At 41.4% G+C, this 25,957-nt stretch overlaps 1 protein-coding gene across 1 annotated transcript; it reads right to left on the bottom strand.

Moving 5' to 3' along the window:
* Positions 1-849: 849 nt before the first annotated feature.
* Positions 850-23,419, bottom strand: LOC146970191 (vang-like protein 2). The gene is made up of 7 exons (XM_085803698.1): positions 23,045-23,419; positions 19,639-19,762; positions 16,097-16,704; positions 10,901-11,034; positions 10,599-10,734; positions 4,534-4,777; positions 850-1,922 (listed from the first exon to the last, which is right to left on the bottom strand). Exons 1-7 carry the CDS (start codon positions 23,113-23,115, stop codon positions 1,662-1,664), a joined length of 1,578 nt encoding a protein of 525 aa, XP_085659824.1. The 5' UTR covers positions 23,116-23,419; the 3' UTR covers positions 850-1,661.
* Between the last annotated feature and the right edge of the window lie 2,538 nt (positions 23,420-25,957).

Raw genomic sequence — 25,957 nt, forward strand, 5'->3', positions numbered from 1 at the left:
AGATTAGACTACTGGGGTTTTTTATGGGCCCCACTGGGCGCTGGGCCCCTAGAGTTATCATCACCTTTCTCCCCTATACAACGGCCCTGCTCACACACATACACACAGACCAGAATATGATCTCATGTCATTATCGTCAATGATTATCAATCATTTGGTCATTTCAGATGAGAAAATATTCCACAGCTGAATTAAAAAAATAAAAAAAAGTTTCACACACATTTCCTCAGAAGAAAAGATGACACATGTTTGATGACATCTTCCTTCTTCTTTTTTTTTTTTACCAGACCAAAAGTAAAAAAACACCGAGGGTCCAGCTGCAGGAACGTTCTCATCATTTGACCGATCTGTACTTATTGATCTGCAAATTTGTGTCTTGTTGAGTAATTAATTATTTCCATTAAAAAAAACAAAAAACGTCTGTCCCACAGTTTCAAGTTTAAACGTCTTATTTTGAAAATCCAAAACACAGACGTTCACCCCACCGCCGACATCCTGCAACTACAAGTTCCTTCACTCTCTGTGGTTGACGAATAAAAAATTGGTGTCAGATAATCAATTTCCTGTCAGACAGATAACCTATTTCACCATGGCAACGGGGCAGCGCCATCCTCTGAGGACGACCACAAGGAATTTTATTTTTGCTTTGTTGAGCTCTATTTATTTACACGCTAATGTGTTGCTGGGGATCATCTCACCCTTTGAGGATTTCAGAATAAAAGCACTTTAGCACGCATGTTGATAACCGAGGTGTGAACCGGACCTTTTTTTTTTTTGAATTCCTGTTAAAACTTGTGATATTAATAGTAAAAAAAAATAAAAAATAAAAATAAAATAAAATTGCCAGTGTAGAATGAAACTAAAGCTGCATATTTTAGACAATCATGAACGTACAGAGTCTGGAGTAGCAACAACAACAACGACGACAGCTTAGGAATGTACTTCCACTCTTCTTTACAGTCAGATAAAAACACATTTGGGCCTTGAAGGCCACAGGAAAGCAACGTGTTAATTCAATGCACATAATTAATGCTACATTCTGTGAGTACAAAAAAAAAAAAAAAAAAAAAGAAGTCACGCCCTCTAATATATATATATATATTAAAAAAAAAAGTCCCAGTCACGTCGAACGAAACAAATCCCCGACAGGGAACCAGGCGGCAGTGGTACTCCAGCGTTGCAGTCTGATGTTCAGACACAAGACAAGAGGAAGTGACAAACATGATGTCACCCCCCCTCCTCTGGTGTTCGTGTGTTGAATCAGCACAGTAAAGTAGTCCAGTGGTTACAGTGAGACAAAAGGACAACAACAAAAAAGTCCCCTTTACAAAAAAAAGGATTTTCTTTTTTCTTTCTTTTCCTGTTTTTTTTTTTTTTTTTACACAGTGTGTTGTAAAAACAAAAAAAGACTTGAACAACACAGAGAGAAAAAAGTCAAGGCATCCGTTTGTTTCCAGGTTCAGACAATCGTTGAGCTGATCACAGTTTGATATCAGAGCGTCTGTGATGATCAAAAAAACACAATAAAGGGAGAAGGAGGAGGAGGAGGAGGAGGAGGTGTGTAACGCTCCTGTTCTCTGTCTCAAACAAACGAGGGAGGAGGGAAATGATTGGACGAGACCACATGTGGGTCTCCGTGTGTCCGCCCCCCCCCTCCCTCCTCACACCGAGGTCTCCGACTGCAGCCGCATGACGAACTTGTGGCTCTTCGGGTCGATGAACTCCTCGCCGAGCCGCAGGAAGGGCAGCGGCGTCACCGTGACGACCAGGGAGAAGTCCAGGCGGCGCAGGGAGAAGACGAGGCCCTGGCGCAGCGCCGACGTCACCGGCTCCTCGCTCACCAGGGTCCACTGGCGCCCCCTGCCGCTCTGCTGCTGGTACTGCATGGTGGGGCCGGGGCTGAGGTACCGCTCCAGGAAGGCCTGAGGAAGAAGGAGAGGAAGTTTAATCAACAAGTAGAAAATGAACAAAGAAGCACAATATAAAGTTTGTATTATTGTCACACAAATGTTTGGGAGAAAAACCCTTCTTCAGCATCTGTCAGGCAAAACCACACACACACACACACACACACACACACAGGTGTTATTTATCAGAAATCACTGATCAGGCTGACGCAGCAGCTGCAGTGACAAGAGAAGAGCAAAGAAAAAAAAGAAAAAACATATATATAAACATAAAAATGCTTTGAAACACAGATTTAACACAGTTTTAAAGGGGACATATTCTGCTCATTTCTGCTTCTTGACCTGGTACCTTGATGTCTAAAAGTAATGTTAGTAACATGCTTTGGTCAGAAAAACAGCTGGGTTCTCTACACACCAGTTTCACAGCCCTGCTCTAAACGGTCGGTTTACAGTCTTCGCTCTGGTAGCTGAGGTAACCATGGTGACCATGGGAGCGAGGGCTTGAATATTCACATCACCCGGCTTGTGATGTAATAAGCCGGGTGAAATTAAAACGGCTTGTTAAGAGACACATTTTCTGATTATGGCAGTTTACAAAATGTTGACGTAGTTGTCAGAACTGACGTTAAAGGGGTGAGGAGGCAAATACAAACTAAAACAATGGAAAAGTGAGTTTTGCATAATATGTCCCCATGTTTTAAAGCATTTAATCCTCCTAAATATATGAAAAAGCAGCATTATTCCAGGAACCAGGTCAAGATCAACTAAAGGGATAGTTCAGCTTTTTTTGAAGTGGGGTTGGTTGTATGAGGTACAACTGCCTGTGTGGAGGAGCACTGAGTGAGTTGGTTGGTTCCAGATAAAAACAAACCAAACTTTTTTTTCTGACCAGCTGATGCATTGTAATTTTTTACTTTTACTATTGAACTGGCGTATTATTTTGAGACGGGACTTCTCGTAGGTGGTGGAAATACGCCGATTAATAGTCCCTCATTCACAACAATGTACTGCTGTACTGCTGTCTTCAAGGCCATCTTGGGTCGAAACGTTGGTTTTTAACACAGCTTGAATAAATATCTTTGCATTTGAGGCTACGGGTGGGGTGCCACATCCCTTTTCTTCCTTGGTTCAACGTTGTAAACCATTGGATGTCTGATGTAAACACGGAAGAACATCTCACAGCAAATCTCTGGGAGCTACTGCTACAACAAGGCTAAAAACAGAGATCAAATTATTTTTTCCAAACAACTTTTTCACGTGGCGGCTTCAGGACACTTGGGTCAGTGCAGACGAGCAGTATGGAGGTATCTGGATGTTTCATTGTGTGTTTTGGATGATTCAAAAGTGAACTCTATCCGCTGCCATTATATGAAAATCCGTCGCCAGCCGGACCCCCCCTGGAACTCCTGAAGCGTTTTGATGACTCTGAAAGTTCTCCAAACCCTTCCTTGGCATAACGGTGAGTAGAAAATTATTGTGAATTATCGATTTTGGGTGAAGTTTCCCTTTAAGAATATGCCAATGCTTATTTTATAACTTTTTGTTGCGTGCATTAGAAAAAGGGCAGTAGCTGCAGACCAGAGAAAACCTTCCAATGAAACATCACACTCTTATGGTGTAGTATCATAACATCTGGAGATAAAATCACCATGGAAACGTTTATTTGTGGAGGGGTTTTTTGTGTGTGTGTGTGTGTGGCCGCTGCTGCTTGACTAGACAGAAGTCTGGTTGCCATGGCTACAGTTATGACACACTCTCTGGCTGTGTTCGAAATCATCCACTCACTCACTCCCTATCCACTACATCATGTATATGATATAGTGGACTACATCATGTACACGATGTAGGGAACGACGGGAGGAGAATTCGGACACTAGACGGTAATTTTCTAGACGTGGTTGCGTCAGCTGATGCGCCAGGTGTTGCTGTGACGGAAGCAGACAGCGAGAATCATGTAAACAAACCATGGATGTATGAAACAAACCGGACACATAAAAATAAAATAATAAAAACCAGACCCTTGCGGGAACATTTTAGGATGTGATTCTGTGTGGTTGTGTTACTCGGACAATAAACTGTTGAAATATCGGAAGTTTGGTTTGGTCGACTACTGTTGTGTGTCCCGACCGTGAGCCGTTAGCGGCTCTGTGGCTATTAGCTTAGCTTGTTAGCTGGTATTTACTCCATATTCTACTACAGTTTCTGTATTAGATTGATTTAATGCTGCCTGTTAATGTTGGGATGCTGCTGCCCAACTCCTGCTACTCGGGCAAACGGAGCGAAGGCAAATACGTCTGAGGAGTTTTTTTTGTAAATTGCCTAAATAAATCGTAGCTAACATGCTAATTAGCTTCCTCTTCTTCTACTGACTTCTCTGGCAAAACACGACTACATTGCATTGTGGGATACGGGAGTAGAAAGTAGTGTACATCGCTTGTTCACTCAATTTCGCGGTGCATTGTGGGTGTTTTGTCATCCACTACATAGTGGATGAAATTAATCGCGGAGAATTCGAACAACACTACAAAATGGCGAACACACTATATAGTGCACTACATCCGTGATAGGGGGAGATTTACAACACAGTCTCTCTCTCTCTCTCTCTCTCTCTCCCTCCGTCTCTCACCTTGGGCGTCATGTTGTGTGTGATGCAGAACTGCAGGTGTGTGAGGATGCTCTCCATGCTGTGGAACGCCTGCTGCCGCGTCGTCCTCAGGTACTTCTGCATCGCCCGCGCCATCGGGGCGAAGATGGCCTGCGCCGCCTCCCGCGGGTCCATCACCTCCCGCGGGTGCTTGGGCGACGACGCCACCTCGTCCTCGTGGAGACGCTTGATGTGCGTGAAGGCCTCTTCCACGGCCACGACCAACCTGGAGAAGAAGAAGAAGGAGTCAGGGGAGGGGAGGAAATGTTAAAGAAAGAAGAAACACACACACATGGTTCAGGGCTGTACAGTGCTACATACGTATATGTCGCACGTGCTACATCTAAACATGCCTGTGCTAAGAATTAATCTGCCCTGTAACATGGCTGCTATGGGTAAACAAGAAGAAAAAGCAGAGCAGTGTATCAGCTGGTCACTTGAGTGAAAGAGTCGGAGCTAGAAGATGCGCCAGCAGCGTTGTATAGGTGCTGTATGGGACCGCATGTGTGATGATCGCGACCAATTAGCGATTAGCGCATTTAGCATGTGGTTGTAAAAGTAGTAGGCTAAAGTTAAATTATTTAGTATGCACTAATTAAAGGGGCAGAGCTTTAAGAGACATTTTTGCTTTTATATTTTATAAGATATAATTTTTGTAAGAGCCACAATTAATAAATATAGGTTAGTATATATTTCAGTGAATGAATAATTGTTCTCAGCATTTGTTAGATAACTTTCTTTGCCCAATAAATTAAAACATGTTGGAACTATCAATGTCTCCTCCCTTGCAGCCAGAATCTCACCTACTTTTAACCTCAGACTGTCACAATGTATCAGATGTCAGACTGCCTCATTCTTTCAGTTTTAACCTGAATATACAAGACTGATTTTCCCAATGATCAACGTATACCAAACCGAACCAAAAACTGTGACCACAAAACCGTGAACCGAACTGAACCGTGGATTTTGTGAACCGTTCCACCCCTAGTAGTAAATATGTCACGCCTGTTATGTAAAAATGAGTTGTTTAAAGTGATGCTTAAGTCACTTTAAACAACAATGTTTAAAGTGATGCTTAAAGATGCTTCTTCTGTATCTGAAAACATTTTGAGTTCTTATTCTATAATTGTATTACATTATGTACAGTATATGAATTACACTTACTGATGTTACTGTGTAAGTGATGAGCTGCATTCATTGTCTTCTGTAGAGGTGACGGGCATTTTTAGGGTGTGCTACAACTCTCTGGTCCTGTGCTAAAAAACTGTCAGCCTCTGTAGCACTAGTGCTATGTGCTGAAAAAGTTAACGTACAGCCCTGTGGTTGGACAGACGCTGTGATTATTTCTCAACAGAGTGTAAACAACGAAACGCTCTGTTTAATCACAACGGACCGATGGTGGAGCTCAGACGACGAGGACGAGGTAAACACCACCATATGTCGGCCGCGCTCCGGTAAACACATCCTGTGGGAAAACGCTTCCAGTCGGGAGGAATTTCATTCTGAATTTATTTCACAACCTCAGTTTCCTTCAGCAGGAATGTAAACTCGGTTTCAACGGTGTCTGTTTGAGTTAAAGGAGAATTCCGGTCATTTTCTAAGTAACGCTCCACAGCTCTAGGTCCCTGAGTGCAACTATAGGAAACAATCCAAGAAAGATATGTGCAGCCCGGACCTAGCTTCACTACACTGCAGTTAAACAGCGAAGTAATGGGGGCAGTTCTTCTAACCGCGACTTTGGCCTCTATACAATGCTCAAAATATCACTACAAATGCTTTGCAACATCCACCAGTTCCTTACCACACAACACAGACTGTGAAAGAGCAGTGTTAACGTATGTTTTTTATCATGCAGCTATGTTTACTCTAGCTTCCTGGGTAGACCTTACTAGTCGACTGTGGAGCTTGGGACTGTTTCCATATCAACAAAGACAAAAACGCGAGGAAAACATGGATTTAGGAGGAAAAAAATGATTTTGCATGGGGGGAAAAGCAGTTATATTCATATTGATGCTTTTTTCCCCATCGAAAACCATTTTTTTCCCTCCTAAATCCATGTTTTCCTTGTTTATAGAGGCCAAAGTCACGGTTAGAAATTCTGTCCCCATTGCTTCACATATTTTCCTCTGATTTTTTCCTATGGTCACACTCGGGGACCTAGAGCTGTAAAGCGTTGTTTAGAAAATGACCAGAATTCTCCTTTAAGCATCAGCAGCAACACCACACTTTTTACATGTAACCTTGAGAATCTGTTTAAAAAATCTGTCAACAGCGTCGTTTTTATGCAGCAGCCGTCGCCCTGCAAAGTTTCCCGGGAGCTTCTTGATTGGCCGAAACCCCGACGGGTCAGTTAATACCAGTGATTTGATTTATTCACAAACAGCTGCTGGTTTATTCAGAGGACAAGACGTCGACACAGGTCAGAGTCGACCGGCTGCTCAGGAGCACGAAGACGACCACGTCTGACACCTGATATAATGTCACACACACACACACACTCCTTTTTTATTCTGAAATAAGGATTTTATTTATTAATCTGCCTGAGAGAATAAGATCGTCCGAGTCAGTGTCACTCATTTTTATTGAAAAGCATTTCCTGAATTTACTTAACTGGGTATTTAATGATTATTATTATCACTTTATTGCCTGCGTGGATTGTAACTTGAGAACGCATATGTCTAATTATTGCACACTTGTGTAGGTGTTTGTGTTTTTTAATGCGATGGTGACTATTTTCATTTTAATTTCCCCTCTGGGCATCAATCCTTTTATTATTAACAATATTGTCATTATTGTTATTATATTCAATTATGTATCTTCCTTTATTTTTCTTGTCTTTTTCTCACTTTAAATCTGTGTAATTGATCCTATGTTCTATTTATTATTATTTTATTGTATCGCTTCATTACACAACCCTTGATTATAAGTGTTAAGATAATGTGCATCTGTAAAAGGGTAAAAAAAAAAAAATTATATGAAGGGAAATAAATATTAATAAAAATTAAGTTAAAATTAAGTTAAAAAAAGTTATTGTTATTTATTTTAACTCTCAATTTTGAAGACTTCTAACTGTAATTAAAAAGTGCTATATAAATAAAGTTTGTCATAGTTATTGAAGTAACAGCAGTAGTAGTAGAAGAGGTGGTCGGTCTGGCAGCTGTACTGTAGTTATCGAAGTTGTAGTAAAAATAGTAGAAATAGTCGTTATAATAATAATTAGACACAGAACAGTCAGACACATTAAATCTCTGAGCCGGCGATAACTCATCAAACACTCAACCGTCTTTTTAAAGAAGGTGTTAAACGTTTCACTCGTCAGCAGCTCCTCTACGTCACCAACAACATACAGTATATCTGTCATCGGTAAATAGTTCTTCCTCAGATCTTCATGTGCACGGTGTCGTCGTCTCAGCTGTTTTGATTTATGAGGAGGAAACGAGAGACCGGGATCAGACGGACAAAACCATTAATCATTAGTCAACTGGCTTCATGTGTGTGTGTGTGTGTGTGTGTGTGTGTGTGTTGGTCTGTTTCTGTGCTTGTCCTGTTTGCTGCCACTGTTCTGGCTCAGGGCGTAAACCACTCCTCACACACACACACAGGGCCGTTGCTAGGAATTCTGGGCCCCCTTAAAGAATACTAAAGTGGGCCCCTCCCCCTAACTTTTCCTTTTTTTTTTCTTAGACTACGTATGTATTATCGTTTTTTATTTAGCCTTCTTTGTTTTGATGCTAATGCAGCATTACACTGCAAAAACTCAAGTATCTTAGCAAGAATATTTGTCTTATTTCTAGTCAAAATGTCATTTCTAGTCAAAACAAATCTCATTATACTTAAAATAAGACACATCATATTAAAAGTAGCTTGTTTTTAGACACTTTTACTTCTTTCAAGCAGATTTTCACTTGGAATAAGTAGAAAAAATCTGATAGTGGAGCAAGTTTTTCTTCCTTATTACAAGCACAAAAAACTTACTTTCACTGGCAGATTTTTCTATTTATTGTGAATTTAAGTGAAAATGATCTAAAAACAAGTTAATTTTTAGGTAATGAGTCTTAGTGGAAAGAGATTAGTTTTGACTAGAAATGAGACATTTGGACAAGAAATAAGACAAATATTCTTGGAAAGATGTTGTACTATAGTCAGGGTCTTAACGCAGAATAAATCAGTCATACAAAGATTAGACTACTGGGGTTTTTTATGGGCCCCACTGGGCGCTGGGCCCCTAGAGTTATCATCACCTTTCTCCCCTATACAACGGCCCTGCACACACACACACACACACACACACTCAGACAAAGACGTGTTGTGGTCATGTGTTCACTCTCTCTCCACACACACAGTAGTACGTATTGTCTGGTTCCCATGAACACACACACACACACTACTACTTTTTTTCTACTGGTTTATTGCTGTAGATACCTGAATTATTTTCTTGTCACCACTTTCAGGATGGTTTAGGCACCTCCTTATTTTTTACATTTGTTTTCTACTTGAAATGACATTGCATTATGACGGTGATGCCTGATGCTTCTGCCATGTGATTTTTCTAGTGGACATGTGCTATTTGGAGATTTGTTTGTATAATGTAGACTGTTTGTTCAGTCCCAGTGTGTATATTGCTTCTCTATCTTCTTGTTTTTTTCCCAATCATCACATGACATGTCAGGTGACCTGTGCATTTATTTAAGCAGGTGTGTTAATTACTGTCTTCATGTCTGATGAAGGGCTGAGCCCGAAACGTTACCACTCGGTGTGTGACAATAAACTGTCACGGGAGCAAAACTAGTGTGCGGTCTTCTTCTTTCTTTACCTTCACTCTCTCTCCCTCCACACACACAGTAGTACGCTGTGGCGGCCTTAGACATCTGGGGGCCCGTTTCAATATTTCATATGAGGCCCTACCCTGTTAAACATAAATTTGCCAGCCATGTGCCCATGTGTCGCTGATGCTTTAAACCCTGAAAGGACGCAGTAAACACACTATCCATGCATCCCAGGTACGCACAACACATTAAGTGTTAAAATCACTATCAGGGCAAGAAACCAGAAAACCAAGAAAACGAGGACTGAAGTTGGTTTTCATCAAAAAGCAAAATCATTATGTACATTTTCAGACATGAACAGGAATCTTAACACAATCAAAAACTACAGGCTTTTATGATATTCTGAATTTAAATTGGCAACAAAAGTAATGAGAGCAAAGTGCTCCGCGTTATTTCAGCACCACGACCACGGACAAGGAAAGGACGAGACATGTGGACAGACAGACGTCTACAGGCGCTGATCCTGTCGGTGCTGCGGTGCTGGAGCAGCAGACAGACAGCTGTCTCCTCCATTATTACAATCTGTAAATAAGCTGCCAATAATATCACATTTTACTTGTGCTCTCGCTGTGTTTTATTTCTCTGTTAAGTTGGGACGTACTCATAGATCGCCTGTTTGGAGGCATTTTAACCCGAGGAAAAAAAGAAAAGAGGAGGAAAGTGATTGACAGACGTCAATCATCAGGTTACGCAACTGGGCGCACGTCAGGAGGAAAGCAGGAAAAACAAAAGGACATTAGAAACGCTAAGAGAAAAGGAATAATACTGGGAGAAGGAAAACGAGGGTCTATTGGTAGTTTGCAGGCCGTTTTCAAAGGTAAGCTATGTTGTTATTGATTTACTGCCGTATTATTAATTAGGAGCGATTAGTAGCTACCGTGGCGGTGTGGCATGATACGCGCATCAGGTTGTAGAGCGGATCAGGGGTCGAGTGTGTGACCACACGGTGGACAGAGCTGTTTGCGTGTGTGGTGGATGTAGGCCTGTGTGTGTGTGTATAAGGTGAAACCTATGACTTATTGTACTGTCTTTTAGTTGGTGACTGGCAGCTGGGGGCCCCCCTGGTGGCTGGGGCCCGTTTCAATTGAAACGGTTGAAACATAGGTAAGGCCGCCTATGGTAGTACGTACTGTCTGGTTCCCATGAACACACACACACACACACACACACACACACACACACACACACACACACGCCACAGTGAAGGAGCGTGTCTCTGACCTGGCCTTGCGCTTGCGGACTCGGCGGTCCATCTCCGCCTCCTCGTAGTAGAACTCGTTGTGGGAGTTGTCTCTCCTCCGGGCGGCGGCTGCGATCATCGCTCTGGACTGACCCGTGGAGTTATTGGTGGTGTTTTCTACAACACAACACACAAACAGAGTCATTAGTGGATGTGCAGCTCAGGTATTTCACCGGTCACACTCGTGCGCTGCATGCGTCACCACCACATGACGGTGACGAGTCGACGCAGTAAAACGGATTAGAGGAGAGGAATCTGAGACATCATGAGACCGTGTTTTTACCGTCCAGGGAGTAAACCTTGAAGCCCGTCATCTTCTTGGACAGGATGGATTTGGGCAGGTTGAGCAGCGCCGGGTTGTAGACGGGGAAATCGTTGTAATAACGGTCCAACACCCAGACGGCTGCTCGCTGGATACTAAAACACAGACGGAGAGACAGAGAGAGACACAGTAAGAACAGGCCAAAGCTCAGCTGGTGACTGTAAACTATACAAGCAAACGCAGGACAATAGATTTCTACATCAAAACTCCTGGTCAGATCGGGGGGTAGGAGTAGGGATTATGTTTACGGGAAGTGATATGTTTGTACATGTATGCATGTTAACTTTGGTCTTAAAGGGATAGTTGAACATTTTGGCAAATTGGCCCATTGCCATAATCCCTATAGTCATAGCAGTAGGTTTGTTACCTTTAATTGTCGGTGCAAGCTATTTTTAGAACGGTGGAGCAGAGCCGTGAGCTGCTCAGAGCTATAGGATTTCTTGGTTTCTCTCATCAAACTCATCAAATACACAATCCAACAACTCCACAACGCTCTGGTGGACAAGTTGTGACCTGCACATTCACCACGCTATGAGATAATAACACAACGTTACCAGACAGAGTTGTTTTAGAGGTAAATTCATGCAAAACCACTGATGCGTGTAAAACTCCTAAAACTATAGGGATTATGGCAATGGGCCAATTTGCCAAAATGATGAACAATTAGTCCAGGCAATTTAGCTCATTTTGGACCCCAAAATAGAACTAATTGTCACAGAAGGTTTTTCACCATACATCATTTCTATGAGGTGTCTAGAACAACATACTAAAAGTCCTAAGAAATCCTAGTTGGGGAAATATGTTTAATTTGCATCATTATTTACTGTATAAAGTCTATGGTGCCGACAACAATACACCCCAATGGGGCTATTTTTTTCCTTTACTCCTATCACAATGAAACTTTACATGATGAAAGTATCCATGAAATGTAACATTTTTTGTATTACAAGTTTCTTTGAAAATGAATTTGAATATGCAAATGAGCCTTACACTAATCAAATATGCCCAAAATACACCCGAATAGGCTTCTTTTTTTCCTTTACTCCTACCACAATGAAACTTTACACAATGAAAGTAGACATTAAAAGTAAAATTTTTTGTATTACAAGTTTCTTGGAAAATGAATTTGAATATGCAAATGAGCAATACACTAATGGAATATGGCCAAAATACACCCGAATAGGCTTATTTTCTTCCTTTACTCCTACCACAATCAAACTTATAAAACTTACTCACACAATAAAAGTATACATGAAAAGTAACATTTCTGTATTTCAAGTTTCTTGGAAAATTAATTTTAAATTATGTAAATGAGCTCAACACTAATTGACTTATGGTCAAGAAGCCATAAAGCCGCAAGCAGCAAAAACAGGGGCCAAATAACTTAGTTCTTAGTCCCGCTCATATGTTGTTGAACATAGTTCAGCATAACATCACACACAGTCGTTGAAATGACTTTGATGAATTCTGACTTTCTTCTGATGTTCTCTGCAAACTGGGAGGAAAGTCGTTAGGTAAGGCTTGTTCGCTAATTAAAAAAAAAAGAATTTAGAAAGCAACTGGAGACAAGACTGTGCAATTAATTCTTAAGGTCAATATAGGTCTTTTAAGTGGCAAGTGACATGTGTGTATGAATAAGTCAAGTGTGGCAAGTGACAGCACTCAGTGCATAGGTTAACTTATTGAATGGATATGAATGTGTTAGTTATTTGGCCCCTGTTGCTGCTTGTGGCTTTATGGCTTCTTGACCATAAGTCAATTAGTGTTGAGCTCATTTACATATTTAAAATTAATTTTCCAAGAAACTTGAAATACAGAAATGTTACTTTTCATGTATACTTTTATTGTGTGAAGTGTGATTGTGGTAGGAGTAAAGGAAGAAAATAAGCCTATTCGGGTGTATTTTGGCCATATTCCATTAGTGTATTGCTCATTTGCATATTCAAATTCATTTTCCAAGAAACTTGTAATACAAAATATGTTACTTTTAATGTCTATTTTCATTGTGTAAAGTTTCATTGTGGTAGGAGTAAAGGAAAAAAAGAAGCCTATTCGGGTGTATTTTGGGCATATTTGATTAGTGTAAGGCTCATTTGCATATTCAAATTCATTTTCAAAGAAACTTGTAATACAAAAAATGTTACATTTCATGGATACTTTCATTGTGTAAAGTTTCATTGTGATAGGAGTAAAGGGGAAAAAATAACCCCATTGGGGTGTATTGTTGTCGGCACCATAGACTTTATACAGTAAATAATGATGCGAATTAAACATATTTCCCCAACTAGGATTTCTTAGGACTTTTAGTATGTTGTTCTAGACACCTAATAGAAATGATGTATGGTGAAAAACCTTCTGTGACAATTAGTCTGTCATAAAACGCTATTTTGCCTGGACTAAATCCCTTTAACTGAAAATACCGTGAATTAAGTTATATAACTTCTGTTTAGATATTTTACTCAGATATACAGTATTTTTTTTATCCCTTGAAATGTCTAATTCTTGGAGGAAGGGCAGTAGATGCCTTCACCTTTTTCCATAAGCAAACAGGAGAAACATTAACAGGCCTGGATATCATCCATTCATTCTGTAACAACATCAAAAAAGACAGACTTTCTTCTGACATCTCGAATTTATCACATCTATTTATGTCCAGGTTGTCAAACAAACTAAATATCACAAAAAAAAAGAACAATGTGCGTCTTTGAAGAGGAAAAGTCAAAAACCATCTGTTATCTAAAATTGCAGACACACTTGCTATGAAACAGAAAAGCAGATATATACACCGGTGATGCACGGGGCAACCCACATGTCGAGGCAAGAAATGTTCACTTAATGGTGTGGGAGATGTGAGGGAGACTACAGACGGTTTCCTGTCTCTCTCTCAGGGCTGTTTTCAAGCATCTTCTTCTCTGGTGCTTCGGTGCAGGGCGGGTCAAATTATTTCATGAATGCGGGACCCGCAGGTTGAGAAAAAACCCAGCCCGCACATCACTAATGTTCACACATACCTTCGTGTTATGACATGTTGGGACAAGACATTAAACCAATGAATCAAAGTGTAAACCAGTTAAATTCAGGTACAAATGCAGGAATGTGTCTGGTTTAGGGATGGGCATTTCGACTAATTTACTAATCGAGTAACCGAAGCTGGTACTAATCGGGTAATCGAGTACTGTAATAAAAAATAAAATGACGTCATGTCTGACGGACAGAGCGCAGCCGGTGCATAAATGCGCTCTGTCCGTCAGACAGTCCGCATTACTGACACACAGCGTCGTCACACACAATGTCAGGTGGATAATAAGAGTAGAGACTGGAGTTTAAGATGCACACACGAGGCAGATGTGCATCTTTATGCCGGGGAATAAATGCGCTGCATGCGCTCTGAGCGCTGAGTGCAGCGCTGAGTGCAGCGCATTTATGCCGCGGCTGCCACGGAGGAGAAAACTTTTTTTTTCTTTTCTTTTTTAAATCATTAGCGGTGCTTATTTATTAGTCCACACTACACATGTTGGTGCCTTCGGTCCTCTCTGCCTCGCATCGTTTCAGGAAATAACAGGGAAGGTTTCAGAGTGTTTGTAAAGTGAAAGTATATTTTCTACCAGACTTGAGACCTGTCGTCTCCCTCCCGACGGCGTACGTCGCCGAGGGAGGGAGGGAGAATTATTGTAAAAGGTTTGAAAGTCCGAGGCTCGATCCAAAAACGCTTTTACACAGCAGAAAATCACGTTGCTTGATCCGAAACTGTTTAACACTACAAAAAGCCGAACCAGGGCATGATAATGTAGTCTGATCCGACACTAGATTGCGCTCTGACGTGCCGTTTTTTTTAATCCTCGGGTACCCGAGTAATAAATTCATACTCGAGTAGCAGATTGCTACTCGAGTACTCGAGTACCCGGGTAACCGTGCACATCCCTAGTCTGGTTGAGTTGTAGCTAAACCAACTTGTGCCACATGAACCAGTTAAAGTCAAAAGGTCGAGATTTGTAACCAGTTTTATTGTGTTTCTAGCAGGTAACTTTCTTGTCAAAAAATATAACGTGTTCATATTCTGTATTTTCTCCTACTTTCATTATTAAGACCTGTTTATGTGTATTTTTTATATTGAGATAATTCAATTTAACTATAATGGAGCTTTATGTGTAAGCCTGTACGTGCAAATGTGTAGGTGTTTGTATTATTCTGGACTAATGTCTTTTTAGGAGCACAGCGGCCCCGTACCTAAAATTATAGGAGCGCAAACAGAAAATTTAGGGGAGCAGACTGTAAATCGACTTGCAAAGCAAGTAAATTCATGCAAAACCGCTGATGCACGTTCCCGTCAGGGGCAGTTTTTCATCAACAGTCTCTGCATTTCCCTCTAAAACAACTCTGTGTGGTAACGTTGTGTTATTATCTCATAGCGTGGTGAATGTGCAGGTCACAACTTGTCCACCAGAGCGTTGTGGAGTTGTTGGATTGTGTATTTGATGAGTTTGATGAGGGAAACAAAGAAATCCCATAATGAGCCTCCGTAGCGTAGCTCTGAGCAGCTCACGGCTCTGCTCCGCCGTTCTAAAAACAGCTTAATAACAATTAAAGGTAATGAACCTACTGCTATGACTATAGCAGGTTTCCTACAGCTTAAGCCAACTTAAATGTAAGACTTTTTAAGACGTTTTTAATGCCGCTTGAAATGAAATTTAAGACCGACTTCACAATAAACACAAATGCAAAAAAAACAAAAAAACGTCACCACATCTATTACATAGGGTTAGGGACAATTTTACCCACTTTCCTATGTGGTCCAAAGTAAAGTGACTGCTACATGGATGATTGGGGGGAAAAAAAACTGATTTGGGAGCTGGTGGCGGTGAGAAATTTAGCGTTGACGGCCGCCACTAACTTCTCTATGTCAGAATGTTACCAATTATTTTGAGATTTGAGACTAATTACAACCATAAAATCCCACTTACCTAAGTACCTTAGTACTACCTTAAGTGTTAACATTTTTAAGACGTTTTAAAAATTGATTTAAGACATTTTAATGCCAATTAAGGCCTTGTTTTTAGATTAATGAATTCAATGCCTTTTAAGAAATGTTCCAAAATGTGGAACTATCCCTTTAAGAACACCACGTTAACGAGTCTCCAGGCCCTAACCCTCGCTCACCTGAGGTGTCCCACGTTGTAGAACTTGCTGGCCCCGTCGGTGCTCCTCACCACCTTGAGGCAGAAGGCGGGCTGCAGGTGGCGCACCTCCAGCAGCACCAGCGCCAGGTACTGGATGAAGAGCAGCGCGTCCACCAGCGAGGCCGCGTACTCCACGATGCCCCGGTAGTCCCTCTCCCGCGGCTCCAGCACCCGCACGCCGTAGAACAGCCAGTAGGACGCCACGAACAGGAACACCAGCACCATCAGCAGGCAGCGGAACACGAAGAAGCGGGGCAGCGTGGCGCGGGGCGGCCGCAGGAACAGCGCCCAGGACGAGATGAGCAGCACCAGCAGCTTGAAGGCCAGCGACACGTACAGGCCCTCGCACGGCGTGCCGCAGGGCTCCAGGGCCTCGCGCCACAGCGCCTGGGGCAGGATGAGGAAGGCCAGCGGCGTGACCAGGGCGAAGAAGCTCAGGCAGCCGCCCAGCGCCGGGCCCACGAAGCGCTTGCACTCGAGCGGCGTCGACTCCTCGAGGTCTTTGGTGACGCGCGTCAGGTCCTCGTTGGAGATGCTGTGCTCCGAGGTGCCGGTGACGACCGTGGTGGTTTCACCCCAGTTGTCGTCCTGTCGGAGGACCAGACGGAGACAGAGAAGAGTGAGTTCAGGAGCATTTTACTGCTGATTTTATGAGACAGATTTAATGCTGCGTTCATAACAACTCGGAGGTCGGGATTCCCAAAAATTTCGCAGGAACTCGGGAGAAAAAAAACATGGATACCTGAAGGAAGTTTGGCGTATTGTGGCTCATAGCTGAATACGAAAAATCAATGCAGCAGTAAATGATGTTTATTTTGGAGGAGAGGAGACGTCGCAGATGAGTGCACATATAATGTTACAGCCTTGATAACAGTTAAACCTTATTTCCGTCACATACGAGGACTGCGATTTCACACCATACAACAATCACAGCTTAATATAAACATATTTCATATAGGCTACTGCAATAATACACAAAAATATGCATTAAAACCTCAACAAATAAATAAAAATGTCTAAATTCTAACTGTTTAAGACGAGGGTCGCCATGTTTTGATGTTGTCGTGACGTCAAGTCGGAAAGTCGGAGCTCTGATATGATACCCGAGTTCCCGACCTGTAATTTCCGAGTTCGGCACCGTTCAATTCATTTTTTACAACTCGGAGCTTGTTTTTTTCCGACTTCCGAGTTGTCTTGAACGCAGCATAACTCTGTAGCACTTTGAGATTTGTATTTATGAGAAGTGCATTCAAAATAAACACAAACAACACAAACCGCTCACTGAGTTGCAACTTAAAAATGCAAGAAATGAATATGAAGAAAGGAGCTTTTAAGCTTTTAGATCAGATCTGACTGGTGTTTCATTGACTGTTTGTTTAATCAATTAATTAAACCACAATCATTTTGATATTTGATATTGATTTTGTGTATTTTTAGGTCTTTTTTTAACATCTTGTGTGTATTTAACGGTCAACGGAGCCCTGTCAAAGACAAATTTTTGTTACCCTTTGGTTTCAGACAAATAAAGTTTCTAATCTATTCTATTCTAAGTAACTCGTCATCTTACTCACTATTTTTAGCAAATGTGTTTTAATTCTGTTCTGTTCTGTTTAATTCTCCTGAATCAAGTCAGAATAAAAGACAGGTTTGTTTAGCAGAATCATTTTCAAACATAATTAAACATAAGTCTAAATTAAGAAAAATTGTTAGATAACATCCAGTAAATAGTTGATCGTGATGCTAGAAAATATAGCTGCTATTTAAATAAATAATTCAAATTCTTATCTTTTATTTTTAAATTTATACTTTTCTATAATTAACAACTGATTTGTTTTTCCACGTCTTGTTTTGTTTGTCCTGATAGTAATCGCCCCCTGCGTGTCCTCCACCCCTCTGTATTTATGTCGTTAGTGTCACCGATGCGTTCACGGTCCAGCGCTCGAGTGGCTGCTCAGTCAAAGGCTGAGATATAAACGCCTCTTGACTATTTAAAGGCAGACGCCTCCTTGAGGCACAATGCCGTCACCTTAAGGCTCCTTAATGAAAACATGCCTCTTCACTTAAAGTGCTGCCTCTTAATGTCTCAAGACTCAATTATACAAATGTCAACAGCTGCCGCTCCCAGCGACTAACAGGACACACGAGGGCTGGAGGGAGATGACTGACAGCTGCCGAGAAACACACTCAACTCAGCAGAGGAGTGTTAAGACATTTCTCTACAGGAGAACAATGTTTCCTGGATGGATGATGGTTATTTTACATCCACTAAAGATGAGGGCCGTTGTATAGGGGAGAAAGGTGATGATAACTCTAGGGGCCCAGCGCCCAGTGGGGCCCATAAAAAACCCCAGTAGTCTAATCTTTGTATGACTGAATTATTCTGCGTAAGACCCTGACTATAGTACAACATCTTTCCAAGAATATTTGTCTTATTTCTTGTCCAAATGTCTCATTTCTAGTCAAAACTAATCTCTTTCCACTTAAAATAAGACTCATTACCTAAAAATTAACTTGTTTTTAGATCATTTTCACTTAAATTCACAATAAATAGAAAAATCTGCCAGTGAAAGTAAGTTTTTTGTGCTTGTAATAAGGAAGAAAAACTTGCTCCACTATCAGATTTTTTCTACTTATTCCAAGTGAAAATATGCTTGAAAGAAGTAAAAAGTGTCTAAAAACAAGCTACTTTTAATATGATGTGTCTTATTTTAAGTAGAATGAGATTTGTTTTGACTAGAAATTACATTTTGACTAGAAATAAGACAAATATTCTTGCTAAGATACTTGAGTTTTTGCAGTGTAATGCTGCATTAGCATCAAAACAAAGAAGGCTAAATAAAAAACGATAATACATACGTAGTCTAAGAAAAAAAAAGGAAAAGTTAGGGGGAGGGGCCCACTTTAGTATTCTTTAAGGGGGCCCAGAATTCCTAGCAACGGCCCTGCTAAAGATACTGGAGGAACTATATTCAGAACTGACATCATCACATTTAACTGGGACGAACTTAAGCCATTCCTTAAAGCAGAAGTAAGTGGTCCGGTCGTTTTCTCTAATGCTGCGTTCCAGGCAGGCTTTTGAAATCGTAAATTACAGCTTCAAGTCACAACTTACGACTTTGTAGCGTTTCAGGCAACCCACTCCTGTTTTTCCGACCTGTTTTACCGGTGAAAGTCACTATAACGGCCACTCGTAACTTCCGACCGGTGAACTCGTACCAGATCGAACTGGTACCACTTCACAGTCGGAAAAATACGAGTTTCCTTGAACGCACCATAACAGTCCTCGTCCCTACGTCACCACATTCACGGCGTCCCTTGGCTGCACACACAGCCCTGCATGCCGTTCTCTCTCCTCATTGGATAAAAACTGTAGGATACGATAAATGTTTTCTCCTGGGCTCAGAGCAGAGCAGAGGGACTGACAGACCCGTGTTTCAGACCAAAGTGCTAAAAGTGAAAACAAGGTTATATAAATTACACAGAGAATTTCAATATAACACAATAAAACAGTTCATGACTGACCCGGTCGTCTCCGCGGGTCGACTCTGCATCGAGCAGCGGTTCACCAGGAGTCTGGATGGTCACCGATTTGTCTCCACGACTGCTGCTGTCTCGGCTTTTAGAGCGATGGCGATCCCTCCGATCCCTGAACCACACACACACACACACACACACACACACACACACAGATATAGGTTTGCTTTCAGTGTTTCAGTGCAGCATAATAATAACGATGATGACAATGATGCTTCCAACCAACCAAGAAACACATACACAGGTGCATCTCAATAAATTAGAATATCATGGAAAAGTAATGTCAGTAATTCATTTCAATAAGTGAAACTAACTTTCTTGTCTTTATTTATTTAATTTCTTTTAATTGTAATGATTATGGCTCACATTTAATGAAGACCTAAAATTCAGTGTCTCAACCATTAGTGAAAATATGCAAACAGGTAATTTGTAAACACTTGTTGTCAGTGTTGGGTCATGGCATCTTTGTGTGACAGGATGATTCAACGTAGGAGCTTGTAATTCTGATGCTTCATGTTCATCTCGGGTGTTCTGTCTGTATTTGTATGTGTCTTTTATATGTATTTTCATTTTGTATGTATCAAGTATGTGTCTTATTTGGTATTTATAGTCCCTTATGAAAAGAAAAGACACCAGGAAGCAGTGGCGTCATTAGGCCTATTTTAGGGGGGCTTCAGCCCCCCTAAAATATTCTTAAGCCCCCCCAAATAATTTGGTGTTCTTTTATTATGTGACATTTTTTGTGACATATATTCTCCTTTTAAGAACCCCAGCTGTCATCGCATTTGTCTCTTGTTATTTCTGATTTGTTTAATTTAATTAGTTTGTTGAGTGTGTGACCACCCCCCTCCCAGTTGTGAGTTGGTTGCGCCCATGTAGCGGCGGCTTGTTTGAAGCTCCGCTCCGAGCCTGCAGTGACGGGCTGCAGGAGCTCTGATGTCAACAGAGGAAGAGTAAGGAGTCAGTCCACCTGTAGCTAAAAGCAGGACTAGCAGGCATCAGACAGTAAGCTACTACATCTCTAAATAGCAGTGTTGATGTCAAAATGACCGCGATATTTTTTAAATTAATGTGAAATATTAATTGCGTTGTAAACGGGTCAGTTTTAAAGCTAGAGCGAAGATACAGATATTATATAAAACCAGGAGACGCTAGGCTTCTGTTGGTACCAACCATGGCATGATAGCTTGTCAGAAAACGGGCTAAATAATGCTCCAAAGTTCGGCTAGATTCTGGTGAGGAAAACGTTTAAACGGGGATCCTGAACACTCCTGTCATCATGTGTGTGTTCCTCTCTCTCTCTCTCTCTCTCTCTCTCTCTCTCTGTCTGTCTCATGTGCCGTGTGTGTGTGTGTGTGTGTGTGTGTGCGCGTGTGCTGTGTATGTGTGTAATGTGTTGACATGAATCTGGTACTTTATAGCTTGGCTGTGTTAAAGAAAATAACATTTAGCAGTAAAACAGATTATTTAATGGATTCATTTGATATACTAATGATATGTGGTGACACTGCAGGCAGCACAGACAGACAGGGAGAGGAATGCTGTATGGAGAGGCCAGACAGAGACATGTCCTGAAGATGCAGAAGATCAGGTAAGACACAGGAATATATAAAAACAGCATGATAACAATATATAGGTAGGCTATAAATATATATATTTTTAAACCTAGTCCAAATAAAACTACTAATAAAAGCAGAATATTCAAATTAAAATGATTCTCAGGGTCAGTCATTTGAACCACCCCCCAATGTCTATTTCAGCTCAGAAAAAAAAAAAAATCAGAAATTTCTTGTGAAGGTCCTGGTTGTGTAGAAGATGAAGGGGTTTCTAGGGTGAAATGTGCACTCTTTACCATAAATATCTGCTCCAGTTGGAGTCGCACTTCATTTCTGTTGTCTGGTCTTATTTGAATTGGAAAATGTGAAGAGGTCTGAGTGAAATCAAAATGAGCCAAAAACAGCTGTATTTGGATGGAGTGTATAACCATTATGACACAGGCTACTAGTGAAATATAATTAGTTTTCCAGTCTGGTACCTTAGGTACCAGACGTCAGATTCCGCCTGGACATATCCATGATAGTCAAACATCTGAAAAATTACTCAGGTTCACTTTTTTTAGCATCTACTTTTACCCAGTCACTCATTAGATGTACTACTTTACTTATTCTTAGATTCAACTAGCCCATGATTCAATACTCTAAATTTACTCTAAATTCTAAATGTTGTGTTTTTTCCGGTCATTGTGAAAGTTCGTGCTTGCGCACTACATTCGCTCACATCCTGTGCATCTACTGGGGGCTAAGCCCCCCCTGTCCTTAAAACCTAGTGACGCCCCTGCCAGGAAGAATAGCTGCTGCTTTGCAAAAGCTAATGGGGATCGTAATAAACTAAAACTAAAAGATTTAAATATTACACACACAAAAAATGTAATATGGTAATGTTGGCTTTCTGAAAAGTATGACCATCTATTTGTCCTCAATAGGTGGTTGGGGCTATTTGACTACTGGAAATTGACAGTGACACTTTTTTAATAAGCTCACACTATTAAGCATTAGTGAAGCATTTTATATTGAATTCATCATTTATAACAAATGAATACTCATTATTATGTAGTTTATAAACTCAGTTAAATGTTTAATTCATCATAGATAAGCACTAACTGTGTTTATAAACGACATACTAATGAGTATTCATTGATGCTTAACTATAAATGTGTACATATTATAAAGTGTTATAAAACGGAAAGGTGAAATCCGGCGATCTGATTGGTTGTTAACCGTGGTATATTGAGCATATACCACGGCTACTATTCTAAAGCCTCATCACAGCGTAGGCTATCACTCCGCCTCAGGCACGTATGACTGGTATGAATGGAAGTTGTTGTCATGTATCCATGACAACGGACTGTTGCAGTCCGTAGCAAAAGACAGTCGATGTTTTTACGATGTTAAAAAATGGACTAAAGTAGTTGAATTCACATGTTTAAGGTTAACTTTCACCTGCGGGGAGGGTTAACAATGGTAGAGGGGACTGAGCAGTGACTTTCACCTGAAAAAAAGCGGAGGAAAAGACGAGCTGCAGAGCTACTTGGAGCTAACGTCTGGAGAGGTGGGACTATTTTTTCCAGTGAGGCTTTTTTATTAGACAATATGTATTTCGGGTTGAATAAAACTACATGAAATTGATTGCGTATCCCTCTTTCATATTGCCTTTATTGGTAACCGTTTTATAAAAGCAATATATATATATTGCTTAATTACCATTGTGTGACTTTTCCATGATATTCTAATTTATTGAGATGCACCTGTGCAATAATTAAACTAAAACAGTAAAACAGCAGCGATGACATCGTCATGACGTGACCTCTGTGACCTCTGTGACCTCTGTGACCCACCTGTGCTTGCGTGAGCTCCGGGAGTGGGACGACTTGTACGAGTAGCCCGAGTACTGCGACTCGTTGTCCATGTCTCGGGTCGGCGGTGAGCGGGCTTTACGAGCCCCGCCTCCTCCTCCTCCCCCCGTGCCGCGCTGCTCGCCGCCGACGCCTCCCAGCTGGCTCTTGCGCTCGGCGATGGACTTGGTGGAGAGCGCCAGGGGCAGCTTGAGCAGGTCAACCTTGCTCCTGAGGGAATCTATCTTGGAGGCCGATGGGGAGGGAGCAGCAGGAGAAGGGGGGCGGGGGAGCGGCGAGGAGGGGGGCTACGGAGGAAGAGAGGGGTGGGAGAGGAGAGGAGGACGGCGGTGGGGAGAGTCGCAGCTGAGGTGGGCCGTGATCTGGAAGAGACAAGAAAGGAGAGAGTCGGTTAGATCTGAGATAGACCGATTATCTGTCTGTCTGATAATATCGGCATTTTCAAGACAATTGACCCTTCGCGTAAGCCCCGCCCCCTTGGTTACTGTTGCTACGGCGGGCAAGCTCTCACTCCCAGCCATGCTCCTGGCAATATTTGGTATCGATTTCAAAGGAAATATCAGCAAATGTCTGGATAAACTGTTCTGAGATAATAGAGAGAAGAAGTCACAAAGATCATTCAGAGTTTTCAGTGACGTGACTCGCGCAGGAGGATAAAACATCTGTTCAACGACACGACTGGACAATGTACAGAGCAGCAGTAAGGACCGGTCATTTTACCGTCTATCAACCCATGAAGACTTAGGTCATCTCACTGGTTGTCAAACTGCAAGTTTTTGGGCGATTGTGAACCACATACAGCTTTCGCTGCTGTTTTTTTTCTCCCACCGCTGTATCAGTCAGTGAAAGCAGTCCCTGCCTGGAGGATCCCTCGCCTGAAAGCCCAGGTAAAAGCCCTAACAGCCCAGGTAAAAGCCCTAACAGCCCAGGTAAAAGCCGTAAAAGTACAGCTGTCATTTCGGAGGTGAACATATGGTTATCCCCATATTTACACTTGCTCAAGTCGAAAAAAAAGTCAGCTCATATCTGAACATCTTTATATTGCTGCTGCCGCCACCGCCGTAGTAGCAGCAGCAACAACATCCTTCTCTACAAACAAATGTTTTTCGTCCTAGTCTCAAAATGTGTCCACAAAAGCAAACGTAATGACTCACTGCCGAAAGCTTGCCAGGCCTATAGTTACGGTTGCTAACGTAGGATTGGACAATAGCCGTTTGTGGGAGGAGTTGGCGAAGGGTCAATTGGTATCGGCCATTCTTTTCACAGATAACCGATAAAATTAGTCCGATGCAGCCGCCTCTCTGCCTGAAGTCGCCACTGAACCAAGATCTGTGTTGGAGTTTGTGTTATTCTACAAAAATGTAAGGTATTTTTTTTTTTTTATTCACTGTTTTTTTTTACAGTGCAAGAAACAAACAGTATACCAGTGCTTCTCAAACTATGGGACGCGCCCCACTGGTGGGGAATAACGATATGACAGGTGGGGGCGCGACACGCTGAACTGTGGCCAGCTATGATCACTGGTCACAGGAATTATCATGTTTCCATTTCGTGGTGTCAGCGTATATATAGTTTTTTTTCTCTCCATAGCAAAGGTTTAGTAATGAGGAAACTGTCACTGTCACTGTCAGCAGCCCCAGACAGACAGACAGACAGACAGACAGACAGACAGACAGACAGACAGACAGACAGACAGACAGACAGACAGACAGACAGACAGACAGACAGACAGACAGACAGACAGACAGACAGAAGTGTTTCTCAGACACTTCACAGACTTCGTATTGGACAAACAAGATGTTAAATTTGTAAACAGTCATATGTTGATTATAAACACTGAGCATCATACGCACTAGTTTCTGATTATGAAATTATGACGTGTCCTAATACCACCCCCCACCCTCCCTAAGGTGGGGCTTGAAAATCCCCCCTTGTCCAAGGTGGGGAATGACCGAGAAAGTTTGAGAACCACTACAGTATACTATTATTCAGTCTAATCCCAGGTGTGTTATTCTAAATTTTGACACCAAAGTTTTCATTTTAACTGCAACTGAATATCGGTTCTAAATATCGATCATCAGTTTCCTTGATTACTAATAATTGGTATCAGTATCGGCCCTGAAAAAACCATATCAGTCGATCTCTCCACATCAGTGTCTGCTGTGAATCTCATCATCCATATGTTTATCTGCTTTATATCACTGTGTTTCACTGTTACTGAACATCCATCAGTCTCTGGTTAAACACATGTTGAGTGAATGAGCTTCACTAAACACACACAGGAGGCTTCGTATGCATCCTTTCGTCTGACAAACCATTCGCGTTGAACTTCCTGCTTCACATTTCCAAACACTTTATCACGGCGAACCATCTCGATGGATACACTTGCAGCTCCCCAGAGTCTATTGTGAACTTGGCAAAACTTCCTTTTCATATTATGCATCCTGTCCTGGGCATAATCTACAAGATAAACATCACTCGGCAGCACTTCCTCCATATCAGCCATTCACTCACCGCTTGGCAGAAAGAAAGAAAAAACGTTAAATAAGGAAAGTAATTGTTTTCAGCGAAACTATGTTAACAATCGTTAACAATCAAAAGAAGAAATTATGCAACAATTCAGAGGTAATAAAACACACTTCAACCCACTCTTACTTTCCCTGGTTTGAACAGTAGTTTAGGGCTTTAAGCTTTAACTATAGTTTTCTTTTTACTGCTTTTTGTAACTGTGCTTCTGTTACACCATGTTTTACACAAAATTAAAAAGTTATGAACAAGTAACTTCATATCTAAGATGCAAAATAAGTTTAAGACACAAAAGCAGTTTAGAAAATCTATTGTTTCTTTTAATTCAACTGTGTTTTGAGTGCAAGTCCTAGAGTTACATGTACGGTA

Source organism: Trachurus japonicus, chromosome 17, assembly GCF_045865225.1.
Source record: "Trachurus japonicus isolate A0001 chromosome 17, Traja_1.0".
Lineage (NCBI taxonomy): Eukaryota > Metazoa > Chordata > Actinopteri > Carangiformes > Carangidae > Trachurus > Trachurus japonicus.

What these genes read in the sequence shown, in the direction of transcription:
- LOC146970191 (XM_085803698.1), bottom strand. Translation starts at nt 23,115, where the DNA reads ATGGACAACGAGTCGCAGTACTCGGGCTACTCGTACAAGTCGTCCCAC. An exon ending in CGGAGCTCACGCAAGCACAG is followed by an intron (nt 19,763 to 23,044) that starts GTGGGTCACAGA and finishes TGTGTGGTTCAG; the next exon opens with GGATCGGAGGGATCGCCATC. An exon ending in CACACAACATGACGCCCAAG is followed by an intron (nt 1,923 to 4,533) that starts GTGAGAGACGGA and finishes CTTCTTCCTCAG; the next exon opens with GCCTTCCTGGAGCGGTACCT.